This window comes from Heterodontus francisci, chromosome 31 (genome assembly GCF_036365525.1).
Source record: "Heterodontus francisci isolate sHetFra1 chromosome 31, sHetFra1.hap1, whole genome shotgun sequence".
Taxonomy (NCBI): Eukaryota; Metazoa; Chordata; class Chondrichthyes; order Heterodontiformes; family Heterodontidae; genus Heterodontus; species Heterodontus francisci.
The window spans coordinates 47,280,902-47,307,824 of record NC_090401.1 but is presented as its reverse complement, the minus strand read 5'-3'; the positions used below and the strand labels follow the sequence as shown (position 1 = coordinate 47,307,824).

The following is a 26,923-nucleotide window of genomic DNA, read 5'->3' as shown; positions in this document are numbered from 1 at the left end:
TTCCTGCCAAAGTGGATAATTTCACACATTATACTCCATCTGTCACCTCCTTCCCCAATCACTTAACCAATCTAATATAAAAGCAAAATACTGCGGATGCTGGAAAGTCAGTGACCCGAAACGTTAACTCTGCTTCTCTTTCCACAGATACTTAACCAATCTATATCCCTTTGCAACCTCTTAAGTCCTCCTCATAGCTTACTTTCCCATCACTTATTGAAAACCTGATGCTAACAGCAGCATTCAAACATCTCACGGTTTGATCATCGTGCACTCCGCAAACTTACCAGGTTTTTAAAGAGTGCTGTTACTTCACGCGTGAAGACGCCCAGGTTCAGGAAGCCTGTGGACAATTCGTTCTTGTTTTGAGATAGGTGGTGGTTCCCAAAGCTCTCCAGAACTTCAATGTACTGCTCTTTATTCTCCACATGCGCTGGACACCAATACAAAAGAAAAAGGAGAGACTTCTCATTAGAAATAGGTTCACAGGATAGCCAGCCTCACCAGTGATAGTCCCCATGGTTAAATAACGCATCAGCACCCAGTGTCAGAAGGTCTCCCAAGTATGCTCGCGCTACCAGCTTCAGTGGAGAGGGAGAACCCAGGACAATTAATCATTCTCCTCCCTCAGGAGCACACAGACCAAATGTGGCATCACTTCGAGCCCAGCTGGAATAAGTTAACTTAGCACGGATCAGAGATTAAATTGTCAGGCTGGGAGGGATGGGAAATGGGCAAGGCAAGAGGCATCTCATTACTACTCTACATTTACCAACTGGACCATCAAGGAAGCTGACAAAGAATTTCACCTGAAAACATTTTAATATGTAAATACTAAACCCGCAAAAATGTTAATTGAAAAAGGTTAGGATATGACTGAACCAGAACCAGTCACTCGACAATAATTCGGTTTGTCTCGGAGTCAGAAGGTCACGGGTTCAAACCCCATTTCAGATGCTGGAGTTCATAAACTGTTCCGGTGCAGTCCCAAGCGATTAGTCAGAAGGGAGTTGTCAGAAGGACTGTCCTTTGATTAAGTTAAATCAAAGCTCTAGCTTCCTGCTTTGGTGGATTGAGTGAATGCAAAGAACTCGTAGAACAATTACAAGGAGAAGAGGAGATCTCCCATTGCTCTGGCTGATCAAAGCCACCAAAAACAGATTGAATTCAATGTTTGGCTTCAAAATATTGACAGCAATACAGAAGGAATTTGTTTTACAAGCAGTTTGAGACATTTCTGAGCAAGATGCTTGATAAATGCAAAGTTGCCCAACTTCATTCTTTATGTTGCACCAAGACCATTGACTAGTGTCACCATCTCTTAAGACAGGGGTCTCACACAACCTAAAGTTTGCTGCAATTAGCTATGGTAGGCAACCAAATTTAATCAGACTTTCGCTGTCACTGGGCTTGGCAGGTACATAGAAACAGGAGGAAGTCATTCCACCCCTCAAGCCTGTGCCTCCATTCAAGTAGATAATGTTTGATCTGTACCTTAACTCCATCAGCTCGCCTTGGTTCTGTAACCTGTAATACCCTCGCCTAACAAAAATCTATCAAATTCATCAGATCATAGAATGATGAATGGTTACAGCACAGAAGGAGGCCATACAACAAAATTTGTACCAGATCTCTGGAAGAGCAACTCTACTAGTCGCACTCCCCCACCCTTTCCCCATAGCTCAGCAATTTCTTTTCCTCTCGGGTGCTTATCCAATTCCCTTTTGAAAGTCACAATTGAATCTGCCTCCACCACACCCTCAGGCGGTGCATTTCCAGATCCTAACACTCACTGTGTAAAAAAAGGTTTTCAAGTCACTGTTGCTTCTTTTGGCAATCACCTTAAAATCGGTGTCCCTCTGGTTCTCAACCCTTCCACCAATGGGAAAGGTTTCTCCACATCTACTCTTGTCTAGCCACCCCCCCCCCCCCCCCCTCATAATTTTGAACACCTCTATCAAATCTCCTCTCAACGTTCTCTTCTCTAAAGACAACAGCTCCAACTTCGCCAATCTATCCTCATAACCGAACTCTCTCTCATCCCTGGAACCATTCTCGCAAATCTTTTCTGCACCCTCTCCAATGCCTACACGTCCTTCCTAAAATGCAGTGCCCAGAATTGGACACAATACTCCAGTTGAGGTCAAACCAGTGTTTTATGAAATGTTCATCATAACTTACTTGTGTTTGTACTCTTAAGTCTCTATTTATAGTTTTGAAATTTTCAATTGACTCCCAGCCTCAAATTTCTTTTGGGGGAAAAGAGTGTTCCAACTTTCACTACCGTTTGTGTGAAGAAATGCTTCCCAAGGTCACCGCTGAAATGCCAACTCCACATGAGATAGTATAGAGAGAGAGAAAAATAATCAGCTCCTTTAATTATCACAAATACCTCAATTAGATCACCTCTATCTTCTATGCTGAGGAAATACAAGCCTAGTCTATGCAATCTGTCCTCATAATTTAACTCTTTTAGCCCCATTATCATTCTGGTGAACCTGTACAACACACCATTTAAGACAATATGTCCTTCTGGAGGTGCAGTGCCCAGAACTGAACACAGGACTCTAGTTGTGGTCTAATCAGATCCAGGCAAGTTTATTCTCAAATATAATTTTCTAGTGATATTTGCACATTTCTCCTTTTATAAACCTGGTAGCATTCATTTTGGCATTTATGCTCGCATTGTGAGAGGTAGCTCAGGACTCCATGCAGTGACAGCCAATTGAAGTAGCATGGGTCTTGGGGCAACGTCACAGCAGCAATCAGAATACAAATGCATGTCTTTCTTCATTTTCTTTTTGTTGTGTCACTGGAGATAGGAATTCACATTGGCCACCAGTCATGGTGAACCTTTTAGCGAATGGAACAGATGGTTCCTCCTGCAGTTGAGATCTCCGCAAGGTGGAAATTTGAAGTCAAGTAGCTCACTACATTTGAGACTTTGTAACTTGACTTGTACTAAAGTAGCTAATGGGTTTTACTGGATGGCTGTTGGTGCAAGGAGTGTGACTGAGATTAAGTACCACTTGGTTCGCCCTATTTATTATTTAAGTACATGGCTTTTCTGTTTTGCAGAGAGGTTGTGGCCTTGATGGGGTTCGTTTAATGACTGAACAGAAATCTAGCTGTTCTCTGATCTTCATTCGCTGTTCCCTTTGAGAATATAGCGTGCAGTAGTGGAAGGATTTACAGGATGTGTAAACAGTCTGACCGGCCGTGACATGAACGTTCTTTCCAGGTCCGTAACCATGTTTATACCAGCCCATTAGGTGGTTAGTTCAACACAATGCAGGGATTTCATTGGCACATACAAACCAACGTATTAAGTTTAAATCTACGGTCCCATTAATTTACATATATCCAAGAAAACGCAAAATAACAAATGACATTAAAACAAAGTGCAAGTGACTCCAGGGCTAACTCGCCTCTTTTCTCTCCCCACTCCCACCACCAGAATTTGTGATGTAGAGTTTAGCCCCTTTCTTGCAACGTCATGTAGTTCTCTTCCAAAGAGGAAGCTGTTGCTGGACGCCCATCAATTGTTATTTTGGGGGTGGGGGGGGGGGGGGGGGGGGTGAAAAACGTCTTGCTTTTCCTTCACTTCAGATCAGATGCACGCAAGGCCGGTAGCCAGCGAGAAATTTGGCTAATTCCTCAGAGCAGTTGAATCTGAACAATGGGATGCCAACATCTGATCCTTGGTGGGAATTATATTTGCATTGGCTTATCATTCGATTGTTGCTCTTTTCACCCACCTACCTCCCATTTGGTGGTGATTTCTGCTCCCTAGCTAGTCCTCTTTCCCTATTACTCTGGACAGTTAGTAATTGTTTTTTTTAAAAAACCTAGTGGGATTTTCATCGCTTCACACTCTTCGAATTCCTACTCTGCTTCAGACCTAAATGTCATCTCCTAAAGTTGTTGACTCAACCATGCGGGTCATTGGTTGAAGTGGAAACTGAAGAGTATTTAGGAACAAGATGTTGTTGCAGATTTGTTAGACCATGCACTTCTCCATCATAGCAAGTAGTCGAGGAAGAGGCGATAGCATCTATTAAGAAGGAAATGTTGATAAAATATTGAAGTAAAGACTCGGGGCAATGGGGAAAATGGTGGGATGAACTGAACTGGCACAGAATCGATAGGTCGAATGCTTGTAAACTTCTACGGTATTATGACTTCTGCTGGCACACAGGATCTTGCATATTTTATACCTTTCAGACCTCAGGATGTCCCAATGCATTTTATAGCCAATGGAGTACTTTTGAAGTGTAGTCACTGTTGTAATGTAGGAAACGCAACAGATAATTTGTACACAAAGGTTCTACAAACAGCAGTGCAATAATGACCAGACCATTTTTTTTTATATAAAAGTGATGTTGGTCGAGGGATAGATATTGGCAGGACCCCACAGAGAACTGTCTTCCTCGTCTTCAAATAGTCCCACAGGACCTTTTGCACAGGGTCTCGGTTTAATGTCTTATCTGAAAGACGACACCTCCAACAGTGCCGCACTCCCTCTGTGCTACACTGGGAATGTCATAGCCTATGGTAGGTGCTCAGGTCGCTGGAGTGGGATAACCTTCTGACTCAGAGGCAAGAGTGCTACCCTCTGAGCCACAGCTAACAGCAATATACCGTGAGGTGGAGGTTTGTTGATGGGGGTGGGGTGAGGGCCTTAAAGACAAAAGAGAAAGAACCTTCATCCAATACTCTGCTGAGGCTTAAAGATAATATCAGACGATGTAAGTGCGCAGAAATTGAGGAGGTAATTCCCCTAGGAGGTTATCCTTCAAGTGCATTCGTACATTAGGATCGCCCACCTTGCTCAAAAAATACAAATCAATGAGGCAAAAGGGAAGGCTAAAAATTTTATTCACTTTCCCTTTTCTTTGGGAATGCTTTCACACAAAAAAAGTCTTTCATAGGCAATTAACCTCCATACAAAATTCTACATTCCTCCCTTTCCATCCCGTTTCCCAGAGGGAAGGATTTTCCCGTGCACAGTACAGCTTCAGTCAATCATACTGTCTCAATAAATTAACACATTGGGATTGTGGTGCAATCACCCTGGTTCTCATTGTGACTTACAGAGTCCAGAGGAGTGGATGGCTTTAATCAACTTCTTCATCTTCAGTAGGATAGCCTGATCCGCTTCGAGTGACTACAAGACAAAAAACAGGAGCACCATCAGAACACAGGCTTTTCAAGAGATTTACAGCAAAGCCAGCAATACATTAAGAGAGAAACACAGCTCAAACACGTTGCACTGATAGCAGACCTCAATGCCAAGCATAAATACAAGAGTGGCTGAATTTAACCCATACACCACCTTTCAAGTTCAAAAAGGCTCAAGGCCCCTCAAACAACTGTCTTGTAGCTTTTATCAGCACCATCTCTCAGCCCTGAATGTTACCCTTATGTTTCAGTGACCAGAACGGGACACAAAACTCAAGGTACAGTCTGACCAGAGCTCTTTATAATTTGAACAGAACTTCTTGTGACTTATGCTCGACTGTTTCAGCTACATGAGTTCTCAAAAATTCTCGTTATTGGCCAGTGATGGGACACATTGAACTAGTAAAACCACAAGATTTCTCAATATTTTTAGCTGTTTATGGCATGACTTACTATTTCACAGTTCTCGTGTTCACGCTTCCTCTGGAAATGTGATCTGCCGACTTACAGACTTTACTTAATTTCTTCCCCCAACCACCCCGCCATCCCCTTCCCCACACCCACCCACTGCCGCCCCCCAGCTACTTTCTTGCATTCAAATTGCACCTCCTAACTTGGCAATGTTTGCAAATTTGCTGTTTCTGAATCCAAGTTATCATAAATCAGAAACACTGAATTTTGCAAAAAAGAAACTGGCCATTCAGCCCTAATTGTCCATGCCAATGTTATGGCTCCACACAAGCCTCCTTCCACCCTCCATGATCCAGCACCAACATATCCTTCTGTTCCTTTCTCCTTCATGTGTTTATCTAGCTTCCACTTAAATGCATCTTGGAGTCCCGGCGACATTCTTCTGAGGCAGCCAACCCAACACTTGGCCACCAACACCCAAACGGCCTTTTGGCTAAGATCAAGTGTAGTATCTGTTCTGATCAGTACTTACTTGGCAGAGAAGAGACCATGATCATTTCCTTTTGATCCTGGGTAGGCTTTGAGTAAAATGGCTATAACCAGTCTTCGAGCTTCAGGCCAGGGAGTGCGCAACACCGTTCAGGTGGTCGCCACCCACCAGTGAACTGGAGACTCAAAAAGGGGTTTCACGGTTCTCCAACCTTTGTAATCCCTTTTGAGTTCCTCAACATTCTCTGGGGTCAGCAGTGTAGCATTGAGCTTCCATGTCCCCCTGCCAATCCGCTGGTCGTCCTGTAAGTGACAGTCGGCCAGTAAGGGGCAATGGTCGGAGAAGAACACCGGCTTTACGTCAGTGGATCCGACCGTGACAGCACGGGCCACAAACAGGAAATCAATCCTGGAACGGGCAGACCGGCCCGGTCTTGACCGTGTATCTACGCTGCGCTCCGTCTGCAGGTTTGCTGAAGATGTCGTGCAGTTTGGCATCTTTCACTGTTTCTATTAGGAATCTGGACATAGTGTCCAGTTTGCTGTCGTCACTGCCGGATCTTGAAGCTGCATCGATGATGCAGTTGAAGTCACTGCCTAGAATGACCGGACTGGACGTCGCCAGCAGCAGTGGGAGCTCCTGGAAGACAGTCAGCCGCTCGCTGCATTGAACCGGGGTGTACATGTTGATCAACTGGAGCTGAGCATTGTTGTACATTACATCTGCTACGAGGAGGCGACCGCCCACCACCTCCTTAACTTCGGAGATAAAGTTACCTCCCTGCAGCAGAATACCCAGGCTGGAGGAACAGAAATCATTTCCCCCTGACCAGATCGATGGCCCGTGGGACCACCATCGCAACCATTGCCTGTAGGTGCTGAGGTGTGGTATTCCACACTCCTGCAGAAACAGTAGGTTGGCTTTCAACTTGCCGAGGTAGTCCAAGGTTGAACCACATCGTGTAGTGGCTTTAATGCTACGCACGTTAATTGAAGCAATCTTTATACCCTATTAAGATAGTTGTTGCTTCCCACACCATTTGTCCTTGCTAGTGCCAGTCCTTCAGTATGTTCCTGCATACATATAGCGTACACGAGCTGTTTCACGTTCGTTGGGCTCAGAAACCCCTCCTGGTTTCTCATGCAGGGTTTGTTCTGCTGGGGTGACATCTGGTGGGGGTGGTTCTTGTAGGCAGCAAGGATTGGGCTGTCCTCTGCTGTTGGTATCTTTCCCCTCTGTTCCTCCTCGAAAACATCACTGCTCCCGGTTTCCTGGAGCTAGAGTGTGCCAGACACTTCTTTATTCTCGGTGTCCTGGAGCTGGGATGCGCTTGGCATGTCACTAGGTTTGGCGCTTTGGGTTTGGGGCGCACTGCGCCCATCAAAGCTTCCAGTGCCCGGGGGCTGGTGGGCTTTATCTTACAGCTCCTTTGAGTTCTGCCGCTTCTTTTGCGGGTGCCGTCATTCCAGCACTTCCTCGTCCAATGAGGAGGAGCTGCTGTAGTCTGTCTCAGACGGTAGCCTCCTCTTGCCACTGGTTTGGGTGGTGGCCTGTTCCGATTTGAGGTTTTTTCTTTGTGGTTTTCCTTGGTACCACTCGCCATTGGCCTGTTTGTCCATCTGCTGCCTCCTCCTCCATTGATTCTGTCTGTAGAGGAGGGGTTTCCAGGCACAGGGTAGGTGTTGGGTCGCTGGTTTCAGCTGTCTCCCCTTTCTTCTCCTTCTCAGGTAGACTTTCCTCGCTGCAGAGAGGATTGCTTGTCTCCTTCCCAGCACCAGACGCATTCGTCGTTCCTTCTCCCGGCCTTTCCTTGGACCTTGCCGCCTGAGCATAACTGAGGCAGCGTTTGGGGCAGGTTTTGTAGAGGTGGCCTGCCGCACCGCACAGGTTGCAGCTCTTCCACTGTTTACAGTCCTAGGTCTGATGGCCTTCCTTCTTGCGGTTCTTGCAGACGACTGTGCTGCATTAGCTGCCACGTGACCAGATTTGCCACAGGTGCAGCAAACTCTGGGCTGACCCGCATAGACCAAGAAGCCTCGACTTCCCCGATAGCGAAGCTGGAGGGAGGATGGATGTTGGCTCTGTTGGCATTGACCTTCAAGGTCACCTTGACCTGCCGCTTGCTGGTCCAAATCCCAAAAGGGTCCTTGACCTCAGTGCTGCTGCCAGCCCCTTCAACGTACCTGGCGAGGAAGATGAGTACATCCACCACAGGAACATGGGGGTTGTAGAGGTGGATTGTCATCACCCGGTTGCATTGAGGCAGCAGCGTGAAGAGCAGCTCCACTGTGAGGATCGACAGTGGTGCCTGGTTTCCCTTCTCCTTGAACACCTTCAGGAACTTGATGCATCCCGCCACATTCTTGAATGTCACGTCGAAATATCCACTGCTGGGGAAGTCCTGCAGGCAGAAGATGTCCGCAGCTTCGAATCCACAGCAATCAAGAAGGATTTTCTTAATGAAGAAGGTACGGTCAACTGATGCATGTCCTTCCTTGTCCTTCACTACCACCCGCACAGTGTTACGCACTCCCTGGCATGAAGCTCTAGAATTGGTTACTCAAAACCTACCTAGAACAAGATCAAAGGCCACTGATCATGGTCTCTCCCCTGCCAGGTAAGTATCTTAATCTTCTATACATTAGGGAATACAAACCAACTCATAATTGTACACTTTTAGTCCTGGTATCATTCTAGAGAACCTACACTGCACCCACTTTAAGGCCAATAGATAGCCTTCCTCAGATAGAGTGCCTGGAATTGTACACAGCACTCCAGATTTGGTTGAACCAGAGCTTTATACAACTATAGCATAATTTGTAATTATATATCATCTTTTTTGGAAAAATGGTCTCAAAGCACAAATACCAGCTGATCCATTCAAATCCCAAAAATATTGAAGGCAATTCATTGACATCGCTCAATGTAATATGCAAATATGATTAGATTCAATACTGCAGTATTGTTATGGAAATATTACACAGGATTTCCAGTAGGGAAATAGGCCACTCGGTCCAACCAGTCCGTATTGGTGTTTGTTCTTCATCCGAGTGTAGATGATAAATCAATCACATGTTCAGATTTAGCATATATTTTTTTTAAAAACTTGGATTTTTATCACACCTTTCAAGATCTTGAGACGTCCAAACTTGGCTTCATAGTCAATGAAATACTTTTTGAAGTGGAGCCACTGTTGTAATGTAGGAAACATGGCAGCCAATTTGCTCACAGCAAGGTCCAAACAGCAATGCAATAATGACCAGATAATCTGTTTTTAGTGATGTTGTTTAAGGGATGAATATTGGCCAAGACAACGGGAAGAACTCACATGCTCTTATTCAAAATAGTGCCATGGAACATTTATGTCCTCCATTTAACATCTCATCCAAAAGATGGCACATCCAACATTGTAGCTAGGAGTGTCAGCCTACAATTTGTGCTCAAGTCACTGGAATGGGACATGAACCCATAACCTACTGATTCAGGGGTGAGAGTACTACCAACTGAGCCACGACTGCCTCACAAGGGGAAGGTCTGTGATAGAGAGGGAGGCAGAAACGATTAAATGACAAAAGGGATGATGGTGCAAGGCAAAAGATGATAGTCGGGGGGGTGGAAAACAAGTAAAAAGAAACAAAAAAATCAGTCCAGTGGAGGTGTAAATGGGAAAAGTCATTACCAACAGCTGCTGCCCAAAAAAAGTAGAGATAGAGGTTATGATCCGAGCTTGCTGAATGCAATGTTGAGTCTGGAAGCTGTAAAATGCCTAATCGAAAGATGAAGTGGTGATCCTCGAGTTTATGTTGAGCTTCATTGAAGCCTAAGGACAGAGCAGTCCTGAAAGAAGTACAAGTAAATTGCTGTTTCACCATGAAGAAGTGTTTGGGGCCCTGGATGGTGGGAAAGGAGGAGTAAAAGGGCAGGTATTGCATCTCCTGCGCTGGCAAGGAAAGGTGCCGTGGGAAGGGGATTGAGGAGTGGGGCAGGGTATCGCGGAGGGAATTGTCCCTTCGTAATGCTGAAAGGGAAGGGGAGGGAAGGGAAGTTTGGTGGTGGCATCATATTGGAGGTGGCGGGAAAAGAGGAGGATGATCCATTGAATGTGAAGGTTGGTGGGGTGGAAGGTGAGGACAAGAACCACCCTAAAGTGTTTCTTGGAGGGGTGGGATAAAAGAGGAAGGAGTGAGAACAGAAGTTCCTGAAATGGAACGGACACAGTCAAGGACCCGGTCAACCACAGTGGAGGGAGATGGTGGCGCCTTCAGAATAGATGCAATGGAGACAGAGAAATTGGCAAAATGGAATACAGCCCTTACAGGTGGGAGGAAGTTTAGTCAAAGGTAGCTGTGGGAGTCAGTCGACATTCTATCCTCAGAAATGGAGACAGAGAAGTCGAGGAAGGCAAGGGAAGAGTCTGAGATGGACCATGTGAAGGTGAGAGAAGGGTGAAAACTGGAAGCAAAGCTGATGAAATTTTCCAGTTCGGGACAAGAGCAGGAAACAGTACTGATACAGGCATCAGTGTACTGGAAAAAAAATGGTGAGGAAACGCCCCCCCCCACCCCCTCACCAAGTAGGAGTGGAACAAAGAATCTTCCACATATCCCACAGAAGGGTAGGCATAGCTTGGACTCATACAGGCTCCCACACCTTTTACTTGGAGGAAGTGAATGGAGTCAAAGGAGAAGTTGTTCAATGTGATAACAATTTCAGCCAAGTGGAGGAGGGTGGGGAATGATTGGGCCTCCGCTCAAGGAAGAAGCAGAGGGCCCTCACATCCACGACACCGCTGAGTAAAGGCCTGTGTTGGGTTCTGGTCGGGTCTCACTTCCAGGTCCGGCACACTCTATCACAGGTACGTGGCTTAACTGTTAATTTAATTTTTGGACTAGAAAGGTGGTTTTGTTACAGTTATTTTAAGCTTGTGCAGATCAGCAACAAAGTGAAAAACGGAAGGTAAGTTTAACTGATGGGCAGCTGGGTCGGACTTGGGTCGTTTTTTTTTTTTGCAGACCTGAGCCAGCCTTCACTGCTGACAGCCTCCACCACTTTAACAGCATCCAGTTTCTTGACCCCAACTGGCTCCTTTTCACCATGGGACACCCAATCTCTGTACACCTCCATCTTGCACCAAGATGGTCTGGGGACCCTCCTCATCTCTGCATCTCCCTCACCAGGTTTTTCAACATCTTTAAGCTAATTATTTCCCAACAGATTGGAGCTCTGTAAAATTATTTGAATTTTGGAAGGCTTCTGACAGTGTGCCCTTTGCAAGCAACAGCAAATTTGCACATCAGGTGTATACAATTAAATTGGCCTACAAGATATCCCCATGCTCATCTCCAGACATCAGTTTTTAACCAATCACAATATCACAAGAAATAGGAGCAGGAGTAAACTATTTGGCCCATCGAGCCTGCTCTGCCATTCAATACAATCATGGCTGATCTTAGGCTTCAACTCCACTTTCCCACCCACTCATCATATCCCTCGATTCTCTGAGACACCAAAAATCTGTCTATCCCAGCCTTAAACATATTCAACAATGGAGCATCCACAACCCTCTGGGGTAGAGAATTCCAAAGATTCACAACCCTTGGAGTGAAGTAATTTCTCCTCATCTCAGTCCTAAACGATCAGTCCCTTATACTGAGACTGTGTCCCTGTGTTTTAGGATTCCCCAACAGTGGAAAAAATCTCTCAGCATCCACCCTATCCAGCCCCAGCAGAATCGTATGTTTCTATGAGATCACCTCTCATTCTGCTAAACTCCAGAGAACATAGGTCCAATTAACTCAGCCTCAGCTGAGTTCCTACGTTCCCCACATCCTATCGAGTACATATCGTCCCTTAACCGCCCAAGAATTGAAAGCTGATCGAACAAAAAACTGTCGCAAAAAGATATAACCTAGTCCCACAAGGAAACGCGCCACTCAATCGGGATCTGCCTGCCTCTCTCCCTCCCTGCCCAGTTCACCTTCATTCTTCTCACTCCATGCCTGGCACCATATTCACCACCTCCCATGTCCCCTTGCCCAGCTACGGTTGTAAAATCATTGCAAGCTTCAGTTGGAGTGACAGTGGATGGATTGGGAAGTCCCTGCCTCTCCAACTATGGGAGAAATAGAGTTCAGATTTCTGAGAGAGAACTAGCAACCCCTGCTGATTGTGTGTCATCAGAGGTGAGGCAAGGGTTCAGCAGAGGTCGAATAAATACCCACTCTCTAACTTAAACAGCACAAAAATGGCCAGATCAGAAAGGTACCAGAGGGGTTCCCAGAATCTGCAAAACACCCAGTGAGTGAGTGAGTGCTTTCAGGAGCAAAGTGGAGAAGACTGCAAAAACAAACACACAAACTAACATTTCCCTATTATTTACTGTGCGTAGATAAAGAATTACTGGCAATAGCCTATTGCATCAACTTGGAGTCCATCCAGATTTATACAACAAAACAATACAGAGCTCCCTTTGTCCCACAGTCACTTCCCGAGTTTAAAAAGGCATTTGTTGTTCTTGTAGCCCAATCTGCTACTATTTTATTCCCCTCCCCAACTTCCAATTTACGTTACGATACAGTTCCAGGGCAATAACAACTCTCCAGTGCCTCGAGCATGTACCAATTTCTTCATGTGCAAGATTAATTTGCTAGATGTTCAAACTCTTGAAGGGTTTTGATAGAGTAAATAAGAAACTATTTTCACTGGCAGGAGGGTGAGTAACCAAAGGTCACAGATTTAAGATAATTGGCAACAGCCAGAGGTGACAGGAGAAAACAAAATTACACAGCGAGTTGTTGCAATCTGGAAGGCACTGCCTGAAAGGGTGGTGGAAGCAGATTCAATACTTTAAAAGGAAAGACTTGCTGCAATATGGGGAGAGAGCAGGGGGAATGAGGCTAATTAGATAGCTTTCAAAGAGCTGGCACAGACAGGATGGGCAGCATGGCCTCCTTCTGTTCTGTATTATTCTGTTATGAAACCAGGACGACTGCACGGCTGACCTCACTACTGGCTTGCCCACCCCCACCAAGACACCGAGGCGCGTGCGCACACACGCACGCACACGCACACACACACACACACGTACGTCACTGGGGAACAGAAACCCTTGCTAACTTCTCCTCCCAGCCCAGAGGTGCCAAGCCAATGCCAGCACCCCAGCTGAATTCAGCATAGACTGGGAGCTTCAAACAATATTGACACACTATCTGTGCAGCTTACTGTCCCACCAGGCAGCAATGCAGCTGCTAGCTATTTTACAATCAGTGCAGTTCAGCTATAACAGCTCGTGCTGCATTCCTCACTGCTATTTTTTCAGGCAAGACACTAACCCATTTAAAATGGGTAACATCTGCCTTCATGTATGAGTGCAAGGATTCATACATAATCTTCAGTAAACAGAAAGTACTTCAGTGGATTATTAAAAGATAGAAAACATGCAGACACATCACATCCCCAATAATGCCCACTCAACAGCATTACACTCATTAGTTTAAAGTTACAATGCCAATTAAGGTTGCTCGTAGTTGTTCTAGTGTTCACTGTAGGCTGCCCACCCACTGATCTCAGCTAAACTAAACCAGGAGTATCAAGGACCAGATTTTACTCAAAACTTCTCCCATGTATTCTGCCAGAAGGAATATGGACCAGCTACTCTCTATGGTGCTAATAAGGCACAAATTATCTCTCATAGAGTCCCAGTATGGTAATCTACTGTAGAGAGGATTGCAGGCTACAACAGAAAAATCTTTAAAATGAATAAACCTTGCACTTATATAATACCTTTCACATTCTATGTCCAAAAACACTTTTAAAGCCAATTCAGTACTTTTGAAGTGTAGTCCCTGTTGTAATATAGGAATCACTTCAGCTAATTTGCACACAGCAAGATCCCACGAACAGCAATGAAATAAATGACTGGCTAATCGGCTTTAGTGGTGTTGGCTGAGTGATGAATATCGGCAAGGACACTGGGGAGAATTCCCCTGTTCTTCTTCAAATAGTGTGATGGGATCTTTTACGTCCAGCTGAGGAGACGGACGGAGCCTCAGTTTAACGTCTCATCTGATGGTTCTGTACTCACACAATACTGCACTGGTAGCATCAGTCCAGAGCTTGTGCTCAAGTCTCTGGAGTGGGACTTGACCCCTTCTGACAAGAGGCGAGAGTACTATCCACTGAGCCATGGCTAACACGAAGAGAAACTATTTCCCCTGGTAGGGAAATCAAGAACAAGAGGACATAATCTTATAATTAGGGCTAGGATGCCTAGGAGGGAAATCATGAAGCAATTTTTCCACACAAAGGTTGGTAACAATCTGGAACACTGGCTTAAAGGCCATGGATGCTGGGGGACAAGAAGAGCTTTCAAGGTAGAGATCGATAAATTTTTTTTGTTATATATAGGGATATATAGAAAAGGCAGGTAAATGGAGTTCAGGTGTAGATCAGTCATGATATAATTGAATGGTGTAGCAGGCTGGAGAGGCTGAATGGCCTCCTCCTGTAACTAATATTCCTGCAGCATCCAAACTGAGGGACCTGACACAAAGAGTCACATCCAAAAGTGCAGGACAACAGCAAGCTAGCAGGAAGAAATCCTGGCAAGTCAAGTAATGGTTAATGCCAAAGTGAGGAGTTCAAAGCTTGCAAATTATAGGCGGAAGTTAAGACTTGACTTCCACATTTTTCAGGTGCTGGTAACCCATTGGCAGCTGTGGTTTCAGCTGCCTCAACCCTAAGTTCCGGAATACCCTCCCTAAATCTCTCCACCTCTCGCTCCTCCTTTAAGACACTACTTCAAACCCATCTTTTTAATCATGCTTTTGGTCATCTATCCCAATATCTCCTTTTATGGCTCAGTGCCAAATTTTTATTCATAATATTCCTGTGAAGCAGCTTGGAACATTTTACTCCATTAAAGGTGCTACATAAATGCATGTTGTTGTTGGTAAAGAATGCTTTAGTGTAGGAGACAGTGTTACACATCTTGATTTCAACACAAGCGAGCATGCAGGGTTGGATTGCCAACTCTTGTTGGATAGGTTCCTGGAGATATCGTCACATGCCCCTCCCAACTCCAACCCCAACAGTCCCAACACTGGATGCCCAACACAACCACCTTCGCAGTGTACCACCTTCTACGGCCAATTGGAAAGTGAATACGTTCTTCATTGCATAATTGATTGTCAGTAACTCTTGACTGTCAGTCAAATTATCTTATTTGCCCCACCATCTAATATTTTTATAATTAATAAACAAGTAGTCACTTGGTAGTACAGAACTTGAGTATTGCTGAAAAAATAAGATATGCTGTCAAAGCTTTTCATCTTGCACTCATCAGGACAAATGCAAGAATGCCAAATTTCAAAGGGAGCAACAATTTATACTGCATGAGAAAAAGGACACGGATTGGTTAATAAGTTGACTCGGATTCTCCTTGGCAATGCCTCGACCAATGCACCAGGGAACTAAATCTTAAACTGTTTTTTAGTGTAATTCGTAGCACACTCGGGATTGTTCAGTAAATGCTGTCCAATTGCGAAATCACATCGGACATTAGACATGGTGTTGAGTTTTGCAAGCACGGGCTGGTTGAGTATGGTCAGTACTCTGCTTATTGCGAACAGCCAAAGGGACATGCTGTTTGATATGATCCGCCAGTCGTTAGGACAAATGTCCTATGTAACTGGCATCACACCGCAGAATTTATCAGTTGGGCTCGCAATATGGCTTACTTACGCCTGATATATTCATATGCAGGGACTTGTTCTCTGCAGGCAAAAGGAACATGTCCAGGTGTTGCGCCTTTTTTGAAGTAAACAACAGCTTGGGGGACAATAGTACCCTGGTGCATTCTCCATGGCAACACCTTGACCAGAGTCAACTTGCCAACCACTCAACACCCTTTTCTCATGCAGTACAATTTGTTTCTCCCTTTGAAATTCGGCATTCTTGCATTTGTCCTCATGAGTGCAAGACGAAAAGCTTCGACAGCAATAAACAAACAAGTGTTCAATGGAAAAAAAAAGTCCTTATAATTTTTCTCCAGGTTTGCTGGCAGCAGTGTCCTGGAGGTGAATCATTAATTCTTGGAATCTGCGGACAATCCTGGAGCATTGGCAATCGTAGTGAAAAGACAGGAATCATGCCTAGGCCAGTGTACTCAGAATGAAGCAGCAAGAGTGGAGAAGTAGCTGTAGGGAACATCCATAAAGGCATGTAGGGGGTAAGGGATATCATGGAGGACAGGATACCTTATTTTCAACAGATGTATCTGACCTGGTATGTGAGAATAGTCACTGAGCCAGCCAATCTGGCAACTCCTAGGGCAGGATGCATTTGTAGAATCATACAACACAGAATGAAGCCAGTCAGCCCATCGTGCCTGTGCCAGCTCTTTGAAAGAGCTATCCAATTTGTCCTACTCTTGCACTCTTTCCCCATAGCCCTGCAAATTTTTGCCCCTGCAAGTATTTATCCAATTTTCTTTTGAAAGTTACTATTGAAGCTGCTTCCACCATCCTTTCAGGCAGTGCATTCCAGGTCAGAAGTTGTTGCATTTAAAAAAAAAACTCTTCCCCCACCCCGGCTTTTCTGCCGATTATTCAAACTGATTTATTATCAGAGGGAGGGAAAGATGGTCTCAGAAGACAATTGCCAACATTTCTCATTCCAATCTCATTAAAAACGCATTTTCTGCTGACGCAAATACTTGGAAAACCTTCAATAACTGTTTTTAAAGGGACGCAGAAGTCTATATATACATACATAAATAAAAGGACCGATTTAAGAATCCAGTCAGCTCAGGAAATCTTTTGGAAGGGTACAGAGTTCAAGTCCCACTCCAGGGCTTGAGCGCAAAAATTAAGGCCAACATTCCAGTGCAGTACTGAGGGAGTGCTGCACTGCTGGAGGTGCCGTCTTTCAGACGGGACGTTAAACCGCAGTCCTATCTGCTTGCTCAGGTGGATGTAAAGATCCCACGGCACTATTTTGAAGAAGAGCAGGGGAGTTATCCCTGGTGTCCTGGCCAATATTTATCCCTCAACCAACATCACTAAAAAAAAAAATTATCTGGTCATTATCACATTGCTGTTTGTGGGAGATTGCTGTGTGCATTCCACCTGCATTACAACAGTGACTACACTTCAAAAAGTACTTCAATGGCTATAAAGCACTTTGAGACACCCGGTGAAAAATGAAAGGTGTTATATAAATCCAAGCCTTTCTTTCCTGTACACTCATCCACCTCAGATTCTGCCTTTATCTCAAGTGAAGAAAATTCCAGATTTAAACAGACAAACCAACATTAATCTTCTCACCCAGTTATCAGAGAATCGCAGCAGAAACTAATTACCTTAAATCAGTGTTCTCTGGTTATCCCACCAGTGGAAATTGGAATGCTGTATCTGAAAAAGGTGATGCAAGCTAAGCCATAAATAATTTTACAAAGGGAGTTGGAGAGGTACTTGAGGATGAAGAACTTACAGGGTTACACACATAAAGCAGGAGTATGGAATTAAACGTGACTACTTTTTCCAAAAGGGACACCACGGGCACAATGGGCCGAATCACCTCCTCGGTGCTGCCAGTTTTTAATGTTTCTGTGAAAGCCTTCAGGCCAATTCTGTCACTCATCCTGAAAAGACAATTCCAAAGTCCATAAAAATAAGGAGCCATTTATTTTTATTTTTTTCCCCTTAAGAATGACACATGTCAAACTGGGTCAGATGCAGAGACCATGAGGAGCCAGACCTGGAAAATTGTATGGCTCATATGTTTGTGCATTTGTGGTCAAGTCTCTTAAAACGTCAGTGTGCCAGTGGAATCAGACTCGAACGTGGTAAGTTTGCAGACAAGGAATCCGAATTAGGTTTGGTGGAAAATGTTAGGCAGTAACTGGATACACAAAACTAACTGGCAAAGTGAATAAAATTCAAACACTGATTAGATATTTATTTCATAGCAGTATTATGACCAGAATTCTTAAAGAGGGACTGTTTCCATAAGGAACCATTTAAAAAATAAAGTTATGCAGAGAAATTGGGATTGCTCCCCTTAGATCAGAGAAGGTTAAAGGAAGATATAATAGTGATGTTCAAAATCATGAAGGGTTTTGACGAGAGTAAATAAGGAGAAACTGGTTCCGCTGGTTGGAAGGTCAATAAACAGAGAACACGGATTTAAAGGTAATTGGCAGAAGAGTCAGGAGGTGAGATGAAGAGGGGGAAAAAATTGCATAGCTCAAGTTATGATCTGCTACAAACTGCCTGAAGGGGTGGCGGTAGCAGCTTTAATAGTAACTTTCTAAAGGGAATTGGACAAATACTTGAAGGGGAAAGTTTTGCAGGACAGTGAGAAAAGAGCAGGGAAGTGGGGCTAATTGGATAGCTCAAAGAGCTAGCACAGACACAATGGGCCAAATGGCCCTCGTCTGTGCTATAAGATTCTATGAAATCCTTTTTCATTACTCCAATGGTTTCCTACTCTCTCCTGAAGGATATGGCCCTGCCTTGGGTTCACTGTCACGGTTACCATGATCTCACCTAATTGCCATTTCTCAATCTAAGTGTCTTGTAGGGGGAGGGGATAGGGAAAAAAAACCACATCAGGCTGTGCCACCATGGGAACCATCACAGTCAAGCACAATCCTACTCTCAGCAGACATCCATACAGTTCAGTGGAAAATCACAGGATTGCAAACCAAGTTGCTACTTTGCTCTCCAACCTCCCCGAAGTTGGAGTGCTGAGGCAATGTGTAATGTCCCCATCACAGCTCCAGCACTAAGATATAACCAGTGGTGCATTCACCCACTGAGCCACCCAGCGAGTTTAATTCATCGGGCCAAACATTGCAGCATTCTGACCTTCTCGTGCACCTTTTAGCTTGAATATATTTTGCACCGTAACTTGTTGGAAGTGCGAGCCAATAACAGCACAGCAAGGGTAATGGGGACCTTGGTGAATGATGGGACCAACAACAAACAGCAGAAATCAACCAGCCAGTTCTGGAGATTCACAACTTAGGGTGTATCTCATTCCTCTGCATTTGTCAGACAATTTGCATATTAATAACAGGATGCATCATTAACATTATTTTTCCAGCATGATTTGGCCAATTATGTGTATTGGTTCTTACTATACTGGCAAGTAGTAATGAATTACATTAACTCAGTTGGTGTCAGCTGTGGCTCAGTGGCAGCACTCTCGCCTTCGAGTCAGAAGTTTGTGGGTTGAGCAAGTAATCTAGGCTGATGCTCCCGCTGCAGTACTGAGGGAGTGCTGCACAGTCACAGCTGTCTTTTGGAGGGATGTAAAGATCCCACAGCACTATTTTGAGAAAGAGCAGGTGTCCTCACCAACACTTATCCCTCAACCAACAGCAGAGCAGTGAAAGTCAACCAGCGAGCTCTGGAGATTCACAACTCAGCGTATCACAATCCCCTAAATTTGTTGGACGATTTGCATATTACTAACATGCATCATTAACACATCATTACTTTTCCAGCATGATTTGGCCCATTACAAATAGCGATAGTGACTACAGTTCAAGACATTGGTTGTAAAGGGCTTTGGTGACTGTGGGAGCTTGCTGCGTACAAATTGGCAGCCCGGTTTCCTATGCTATTTCAGTGACTACACTTCAAAAGTACTTCATTGGCTGTGAAGTATTTGGGACTTCCAGAGATCATGAAAGGTGCTATAAAAATGCAAGTGACAATTGGTGTAATTCCAAGTCTGTTGTGATATTGTAGAGCCAGAGTCATTACAGCACAGAAGGAGGCCATTTAGCCCATCAAGTCCATGCCAGTTCTCTGTATCCAATCAGTTCAGCTGTCCTGTATTATTGCACTTAGAGTCATCCCAAATCATTTCTCCATGAATATTCTGGGTGTTGACAAAGTCTGCTTTTAAATACACTAATTGTGTTACTTTAGGGCTCTTGTACACAAGCTGGAATAACCAAAGATTCTAAATATTTGGAAATCAAACAGCCATGCTCTGTTCAAATGTTCTAGACAGGTGTGTCTGAGGTTTATTCCACTATTTATCTGGAAAAAATGGGCCCAAGGTGGAGGAAAATTTTGTAACTGGATGTCAGGTTTGTATTTCAACCACATAAAGGGACTTCTTTCAGCCTTCCCTCCCAGGCACACTCATGACTCACATCTCCTATGTGTGCTAACCACTTTTCCTCAGTTAGCACCACCGAGGCCCCTGCTTGACTGACTGGGCAGGAGGGTCCAAGTCAATTTCCACTGACCCTCCCAAAAGGTCTGATTAAAACCAACACCAACTTGCATTTATATAGTGCCTTTAACATAGTAAAACTTCCCAAGACACATCACAAGAGCATAATCAGACAAAAGTCAACACTGAGCCAAAGAAGGAGACATTAGGACAACCGATCAAATGCTTGGTCAAAGAGGCAGGTTTTAAGGAGCATCTTAACAGAAGGATGGAGGGGTTTAGGGAGGGAATTCCCGAGCATAGGACCCAAATAGATGGAAATGCTCCCATCGAAGAGAAACCCAAATGGAAAGGTCTATTGCAAGTACAGTTTCTTCTCCTTCTCCTCAAAGCCCTCAACTCAAGTTGAAGGTATCCTCCAACATTTCATTAGCTGTAAAACATTTGGGACATCCTGAAGTTGTAAAAGACTCAACTGAAATACAAGTCCTTCCTTTCGTATCTCACTTACTCTGGCCCTCTTCAAGAGGTCGGGTGAATCGAGTACCAAGCAAACTATTTGAGCTACAGCCAAGCTCAATATCATTACCCTGGCAATATGCACTCTGTTCTGCAGTGACTCATGCTGGATAAACAGGAAAAGGAACCCAGGTTGATTTCTTCCCCTTCCCCACCTCAGTGGTACTGAGACCACTTGTTGTGTCCCAACTGATGGACCAGCTAGCGTTGCCAGCTCTGGCTGGGTGTATTCCTGGAGGTTTCATCACATGACCTCTACGAACTTTGTTCAATGACTCTGATTTTTCTCGAGTGTTGCTTGCAGCAGTGTCTTGGATATTAATCTTCAATTATCCTGGAGTGCTGGCAACCCTGGTACCAACTGAGATCATCCAACTCAGCACACCCTGGGCATGGACTCTGGTCTTTCCAAGGCTCAGTTCCACATGAAAACACATCAACCAACATGAGAGCTGGATTCTTCTTAAATTCCAGGTCTGATTCCCTATTCATCAGCCTCTGTTTTCTCTGCTTTCCTGGTCTCACTGTGTCATGTACAATGAGAGACAGCAGACAGATAATCTGTCCCTGGCTAGAACGAACAGCACTATACAGTTGACCCATTGCAGGTGTAATAGAATGGTCTGGGGAGCTGACTTCCTTTCTCCCCCCTCAAAATTTACTGATGCCCACCCCCAATTCCCCCATTTACTGCTGCCCTCCCGACTGGTGCCCTGCCCCATTTTGAGCACTTCTTGTATCAGGAAACAATGGAAGGAAATCAAAGACATGGGTAGATGGCCATTTTTAAAATGAGTTGATTTACCAAATACGGAGAAAAATGATCCCCCTCCCAATTGCTGACCTATTGCCCTGTGCTCGAAGCGCAGATTTGCACACTCAGGTGCAGACAGGAGATGATGAAGCTTCTCAGTGATGCTCCTTGTAGTCAAATAGCCTGGTGACACACTCAGCTTCAGTGGTACATGAAGACCAAACGCTTTGACGAGGTACCGGCAGAGGCTGACAGTCACCTGTGGAGCTAGACCCAAGCATGAGTCAGAACCTTCAGGAAAGCACAGATCAGCAACCTCAGCACAAGTTTAATTCTGAGGAAACACACCCCTCGGTGATTTCCAGTCACTCAGGGTTTCCTTAGCTTAGCTGTTCCAGGCTGAATACGAACATTCTCCACAAAGGTGCAGAGCTCTCTTTGATGCAGTTATCAATCATTGTCTTTCTTTCGGCTGCATTCATACTACAATCGGCTATGCTGCAGCAAAGTGTTTTCACTTCACATGGGAAGTCTTACCCTGCAAACTGGTCAAGCTCCAACTCTCAGTTTACACAACAATTTCAGTATTGGCAGACATGAGCACAAAATCCAGGCTCTGACACAGCTAGTGCATTACTGAGGGAGTGCTGCACTGTCAGAGGTGCCATCTTTCAGATGGGAAGTTAAACTGAGGCCCTCACAGGTGGAGGTAGCATGACTTTATTTCAAAGAAGAGCAAGGAGTTCTCCTTGATGGTCTGGCCAATATTTATCAGTCAGCCATTACTAAAACAGATTATCTGGTCACTATCACATTGCTGTTTGTGGGAGCTTGCTGTGTTTCCTACATTTACAAGAGTGACTACAACTAAGTGCAAAGCAAAGCCACTTTGCAACAACGCAGTACTTATGGTGCAAGTACAACCGTTGATGCTTCCATACATTAACAGGGGCAAAACACCAGCAGAAGGCATCAGATAACAGGACCTAAGAGTGAACTTCAAACACATCAGAAATAGCCACACTCCACCCATGGAGTTACCCTCCCCATTCAATGTATGTACCAGTCAACCTTGCACATTGGGAGTCAATACCAAGTGTGGTCGCTGGGTGTAGTGGGGTCAGAGGGCAGCAGTAATTGGACCAGATTTAATACAATCATTTTAAAATCATTTGTTTTGTCTCTATATTTATATTTCCATTTTAACTTCCTATGATCTAATTTATAATGTAAACATGTCACACTCTAGTTACACTCTCCCACCAGTGATAGCACTACAGCACCTCCACAGAGAAGGTGAGTGTAACTACATCTGGACAAGTTTATTTTTATTTTATTTTATTTACAGATACAGCACTGAAACAGGCCCTTCGGCCCACTGAGTCTGTGCCAACCAGCAATCACCCATTTATACTAACCCTACAGTAATCCCATATTCCCTACCACCTACCTACACTAGGGGCAATTTACAATGGCCAATTTACCTATCACCTGCAAGTCTTTGGCGGTGGGAAGAAACCGGAGCACCCGGCGAAAACCCACACGGTCACAGGGAGAACTTGCAAACTCCGCACAGGCAGTACCCAGAATTGAACCCGGGTCCCTGGAGCTGTGAGGCTGCGGTGCTAACCACTGCGCCGCCCTAGATGGGCAGTTCCCACTATAGCTGTGGAACACAGGAATTTCGAATAGAAGCAAACAGGAATTGCACACAGACAGAAGATTTTTTTTTTATCAGTTGCATGTGTGTTTGTAGCTTCCTCTGTGCTTGAACGCACCATGTTTCTCATGCTCAGATACAAATTGACAGGCATGAGCAGTTCTCCACTACCTCATCCAGCACTGATAATTTTCACGTGTAAACCTCGACAGCAAATGTTAGTTGACTATATGCGACCATTAGAGCTCAGCCCAACCTTGATGTTCCCCAATGTGCAAGCACATCTGGAAGGAGTTAGCAATTATCTAAGAGCAGAATCCACAACTTATTTCACCACTCCTTAACCAAAAGGAGCCATTCCAACTACTGACCTGGCTGAGTTTCGCTATCGCAGCACTGACTAACTGAGAATGAAAATTGGAATCTTACTAGTTTCTATGGGTCAGTACTGTAACAGACAGTGACCATTATCCAAAGAACCTGCAGCAAAATTAAGGAAGAATTTTCCCACTTGCCACTGAAAATCTCCTGTAGGTCTCTGGAGACATGTGGAACTGCAGGACCAGACAGTCAGTGGTCCTGTGTCTGAAAAGATCAATGACAGCCTGTACTTCATTGACACAGGAATTAAAGTAAAACTAAAGTCACTGAGGATTGACCTAATTCTCAGACATTATCCCTGAAAAGCCTAGCTCTAATTTAAGACTATGCCCTCTTGTTCTGAACTTCCCCCAGCACAATCCAGTAGGGGTCACCTGGCTCCCTTCCCTGAAGGACCTTAAATAAACCAGTTGAGGTTTTACTTCTGGTATCAGCCAGAAAATTACCAGATTTATTGAATTCAGTCTTGTAACTTGTCAATGGTGAGATTTGCACTCATGATCTCTAGTTATGGCACTGGACTAGCACCCATTCAGCAAGTTTCATCAAAAAGCTCAGGAGGGCTCAAAAGGGAATGACAGTGCCCCAGCGCAGAACTGAACCAACACAGACCTGGTTTGGTTCTTGGTCCGAACTGGGGCAAGAAATAAAACTAGTTTCAGTACTATTATAACATGATTAAAGGATTCGATCGGGTAAATAGAAAGAAACTATTTCCTCTGGTGGGAAAGCCCAGAACAAGAGGGCATAACCTTAAAATTAGAGCTAGGCTGTTCGGTGGGGATGACAGGGAACATTTTTTCACACAAAGGGTAGTAGAAATTTGCGACTCTTTTTCCCCCAAAAACTGTCGAAGCTGGGGGGGGGGGGGGGGCGGGAAAGAGGGGGGTGGGGGGTCAACTGAAAATTTCTAAACGGAGATTTGCTAGATAAGGGTATTAAGGGATATGGAACCAAGCCAGGTAGACAGTTAAGTAACAAATCATTCACGATCTAATTGTATGGCAGAACAGACTCGAGGGGCCGAATGGCCTCCTGTTTTGAAGAGGGAGGGAAAGAAATCAGACAGGTTCCCTGCATCTAACTGGTGCATGTGTGGACAGTTTGGAAGGATGGGAGGACGCTGGGATGTGATGCCCCCCAGGGTCGGTGAGCCTTCTGACCCTCACTGTACACGTGAAGCCCATAAAACCAAACACTTGCAGGGGTGGATGGTAAGATGTAGAAGAGCCGCGGAAAATAGAGGGAAAACAATAAGATATCACCAGGGATGACTTCACCTCTGGCTCCTGTTGTTATAAACAAGGTGAGATCAGCCTCCCATTAAACTGCTGTAACCTCTAGAAAGGGGAAGGCAGAAGTACAGTCGCTTTGTAAAACTGTAACAGGAGCTTTCGGACAGGACTCCTCCCTCTCCATCTGCCATTATTCCCGACTGCAACTTAACATTGAAAGTTTCCCAAGACGGGCACCTGCTCAAGAAAACATTTCTGCTTTTTTCAGGAAAGGATAGCAGGAGACCTTTGCACTTCATTCACTTGACCCGAGTAAGATTATAGGGGGAAAGGGAGATGGTACAGAATAACCAAAACGTTTCCTAACTAAACTCAGAAAATCACACTTGCGGGAACACAAAGAATCGCGAACGTTACTAGAATTGGAAATGCAGTGAAGCTCAGTAACATCATGGTGTAGAAAGACTTGTTTTGCTACATGTTTGCTTTTTCTCACACAAAGCACACCCACCTCCTCCAGGGCAGTGACCGTGTTCCTGCAGTTAATCATTTTCGAGGTAAAGTTGGAGGTGATCGGCGAGTTAATGTCCTCCAAAGTTTCACTCACAAACTCGGAGATGCTAATCTGTTCCGGCATCCTGACCTAAGAAATTATCTGTTTTGTTTAAAAAAAAGCACAATAGTTTTTTTTTTCCCAGTCCAGTGGAGGCAGATACTGAATGAACGACAGTATCAAGCAGTGAATTCAGTCGAGTCAATTTCAGTTCCAGGGTCACTTTGTATCAAACGCTTCGCTACAATCACGTGGGCTCGAGTTGGATACAATTTAAAGCAACATTGTGCCGCGCAGGAACACGCCAGGGAGGGAGGGGAAATCTGGGACTTTTTTCTGTGTGTTGTGTGTACTTGTGTCTCTGTGTATCATAAAAATGAATCTTTTAAATACAGCTTCAGCTTTCACATTTGTAAAACTCAGACCTTTCTATAAACAGCCCTTCCCTTCTTTCCAATGTTTGTCTCCCTCAACCTCCTCCTCTTCTGAAGACGCTGTTTCTTATTAGGGTAAGGGTTCTTTAGGAAGGGAGTCCCAGGATTTTATTTCCATGCGTGAGTTTAGACAACGACTGCCGGTTGGGGCTATTCAACTGCAGGGGAATCACAGTCAATCCTTATCCTCGGCAGGGGGTGTCACTGGATAATAATCAGGAGCAGGAGCCCTAGCTGATTCACCTCCCTAATCCAGGTGCACTTTGATCAACTGTAACGCTCCATCTGTAACTGAGTTAACTGTAATTGCAGCTCAACAGAGACCTGTTCAATCAATACAGACCAGGGCTGAAAACAGCTCTGCACGGCACAGAGCGCTGTCAGTACACGCCAGGCCATCGGGAGAGCTGAAAGGGAATTTATTGCAGAGAAGCAATACACCAGACAATGCAACTTGTTGACATTTGTGTCTGCCATGATAATTTCTCTTTGACTTGTCAGGAAGAATTGTGAGTACTTTAAAATATAGTTGCACCATTTTACTGCTATCTCTCATTCATAAATATTATTGCAGTGTTAATTGATCTTTTTCATCATCAAAGTACAGTACAGAGAATTTAGGTGAAAAGTTCTTGTCTAATAAGTTGGCATAATTTTTTTTTACTGTCTTAGGAGGCTAAGGGGGAAGCCACTGACAACTGAGAGGAGGAGAAATTTCTTTACTCGGAGGGTTGTGAATCTTTGGAATTCTCTATCCCAGAGGGCTGTGGAAGCTCAGTCATTGAGCATGTTTAAAGCAGAGATTGACAGATTTCTAGATACCAACGACATAAATGAATATAGGAATAATGTGGGAAAAAGGCACTGAAGTGGATGATCAGCCATAATTGCATTAAATGGTGGAACAGGCTCGATGGGCTGAATGGCCTATTCCTGCTCCTATGTTCCTTTGCAACATCTCCCAGTATGGGGGAGGGAAAATCAGATGCTGGTGGGGTGGGTGGTAGCTGGTGTGGGGCGGGTGCAGAGGAGACCACCTGGGAGATCCTGATGCCAGCTGGCACCTGGCTGGTTGGGCAGGGCGGGATACTAGGGCTGTGAGGTGTCTCAAT

The 26,923-nt window shown here is 44.6% G+C and overlaps 1 protein-coding gene across 2 annotated transcripts in view; it reads right to left on the bottom strand.

The window, feature by feature from the left end:
• The window catches only part of LOC137347234 (arf-GAP with SH3 domain, ANK repeat and PH domain-containing protein 2-like), an 82,002-nt gene extending 56,391 nt beyond the window's left edge, over nt 1-25,611 (bottom strand). The window contains exons 1-3 of one of the 2 annotated variants that reach the window (XM_068011495.1): nt 25,336-25,611; nt 5,095-5,167; nt 288-433 (exon numbers count right to left, since the gene is read on the bottom strand). In XM_068011495.1, coding sequence (XP_067867596.1) covers nt 288-433; nt 5,095-5,167; nt 25,336-25,461 — 345 coding nt within the window. In that variant the 5' untranslated portion in view covers nt 25,462-25,611. Of the gene's footprint in view, nt 1-287; nt 434-5,094; nt 5,168-5,335; nt 5,504-25,335 lie in introns of those variants that run through there. The other variant, XM_068011496.1, reaches the window with a different exon arrangement.
• Between the last annotated feature and the right edge of the window lie 1,312 nt (nt 25,612-26,923).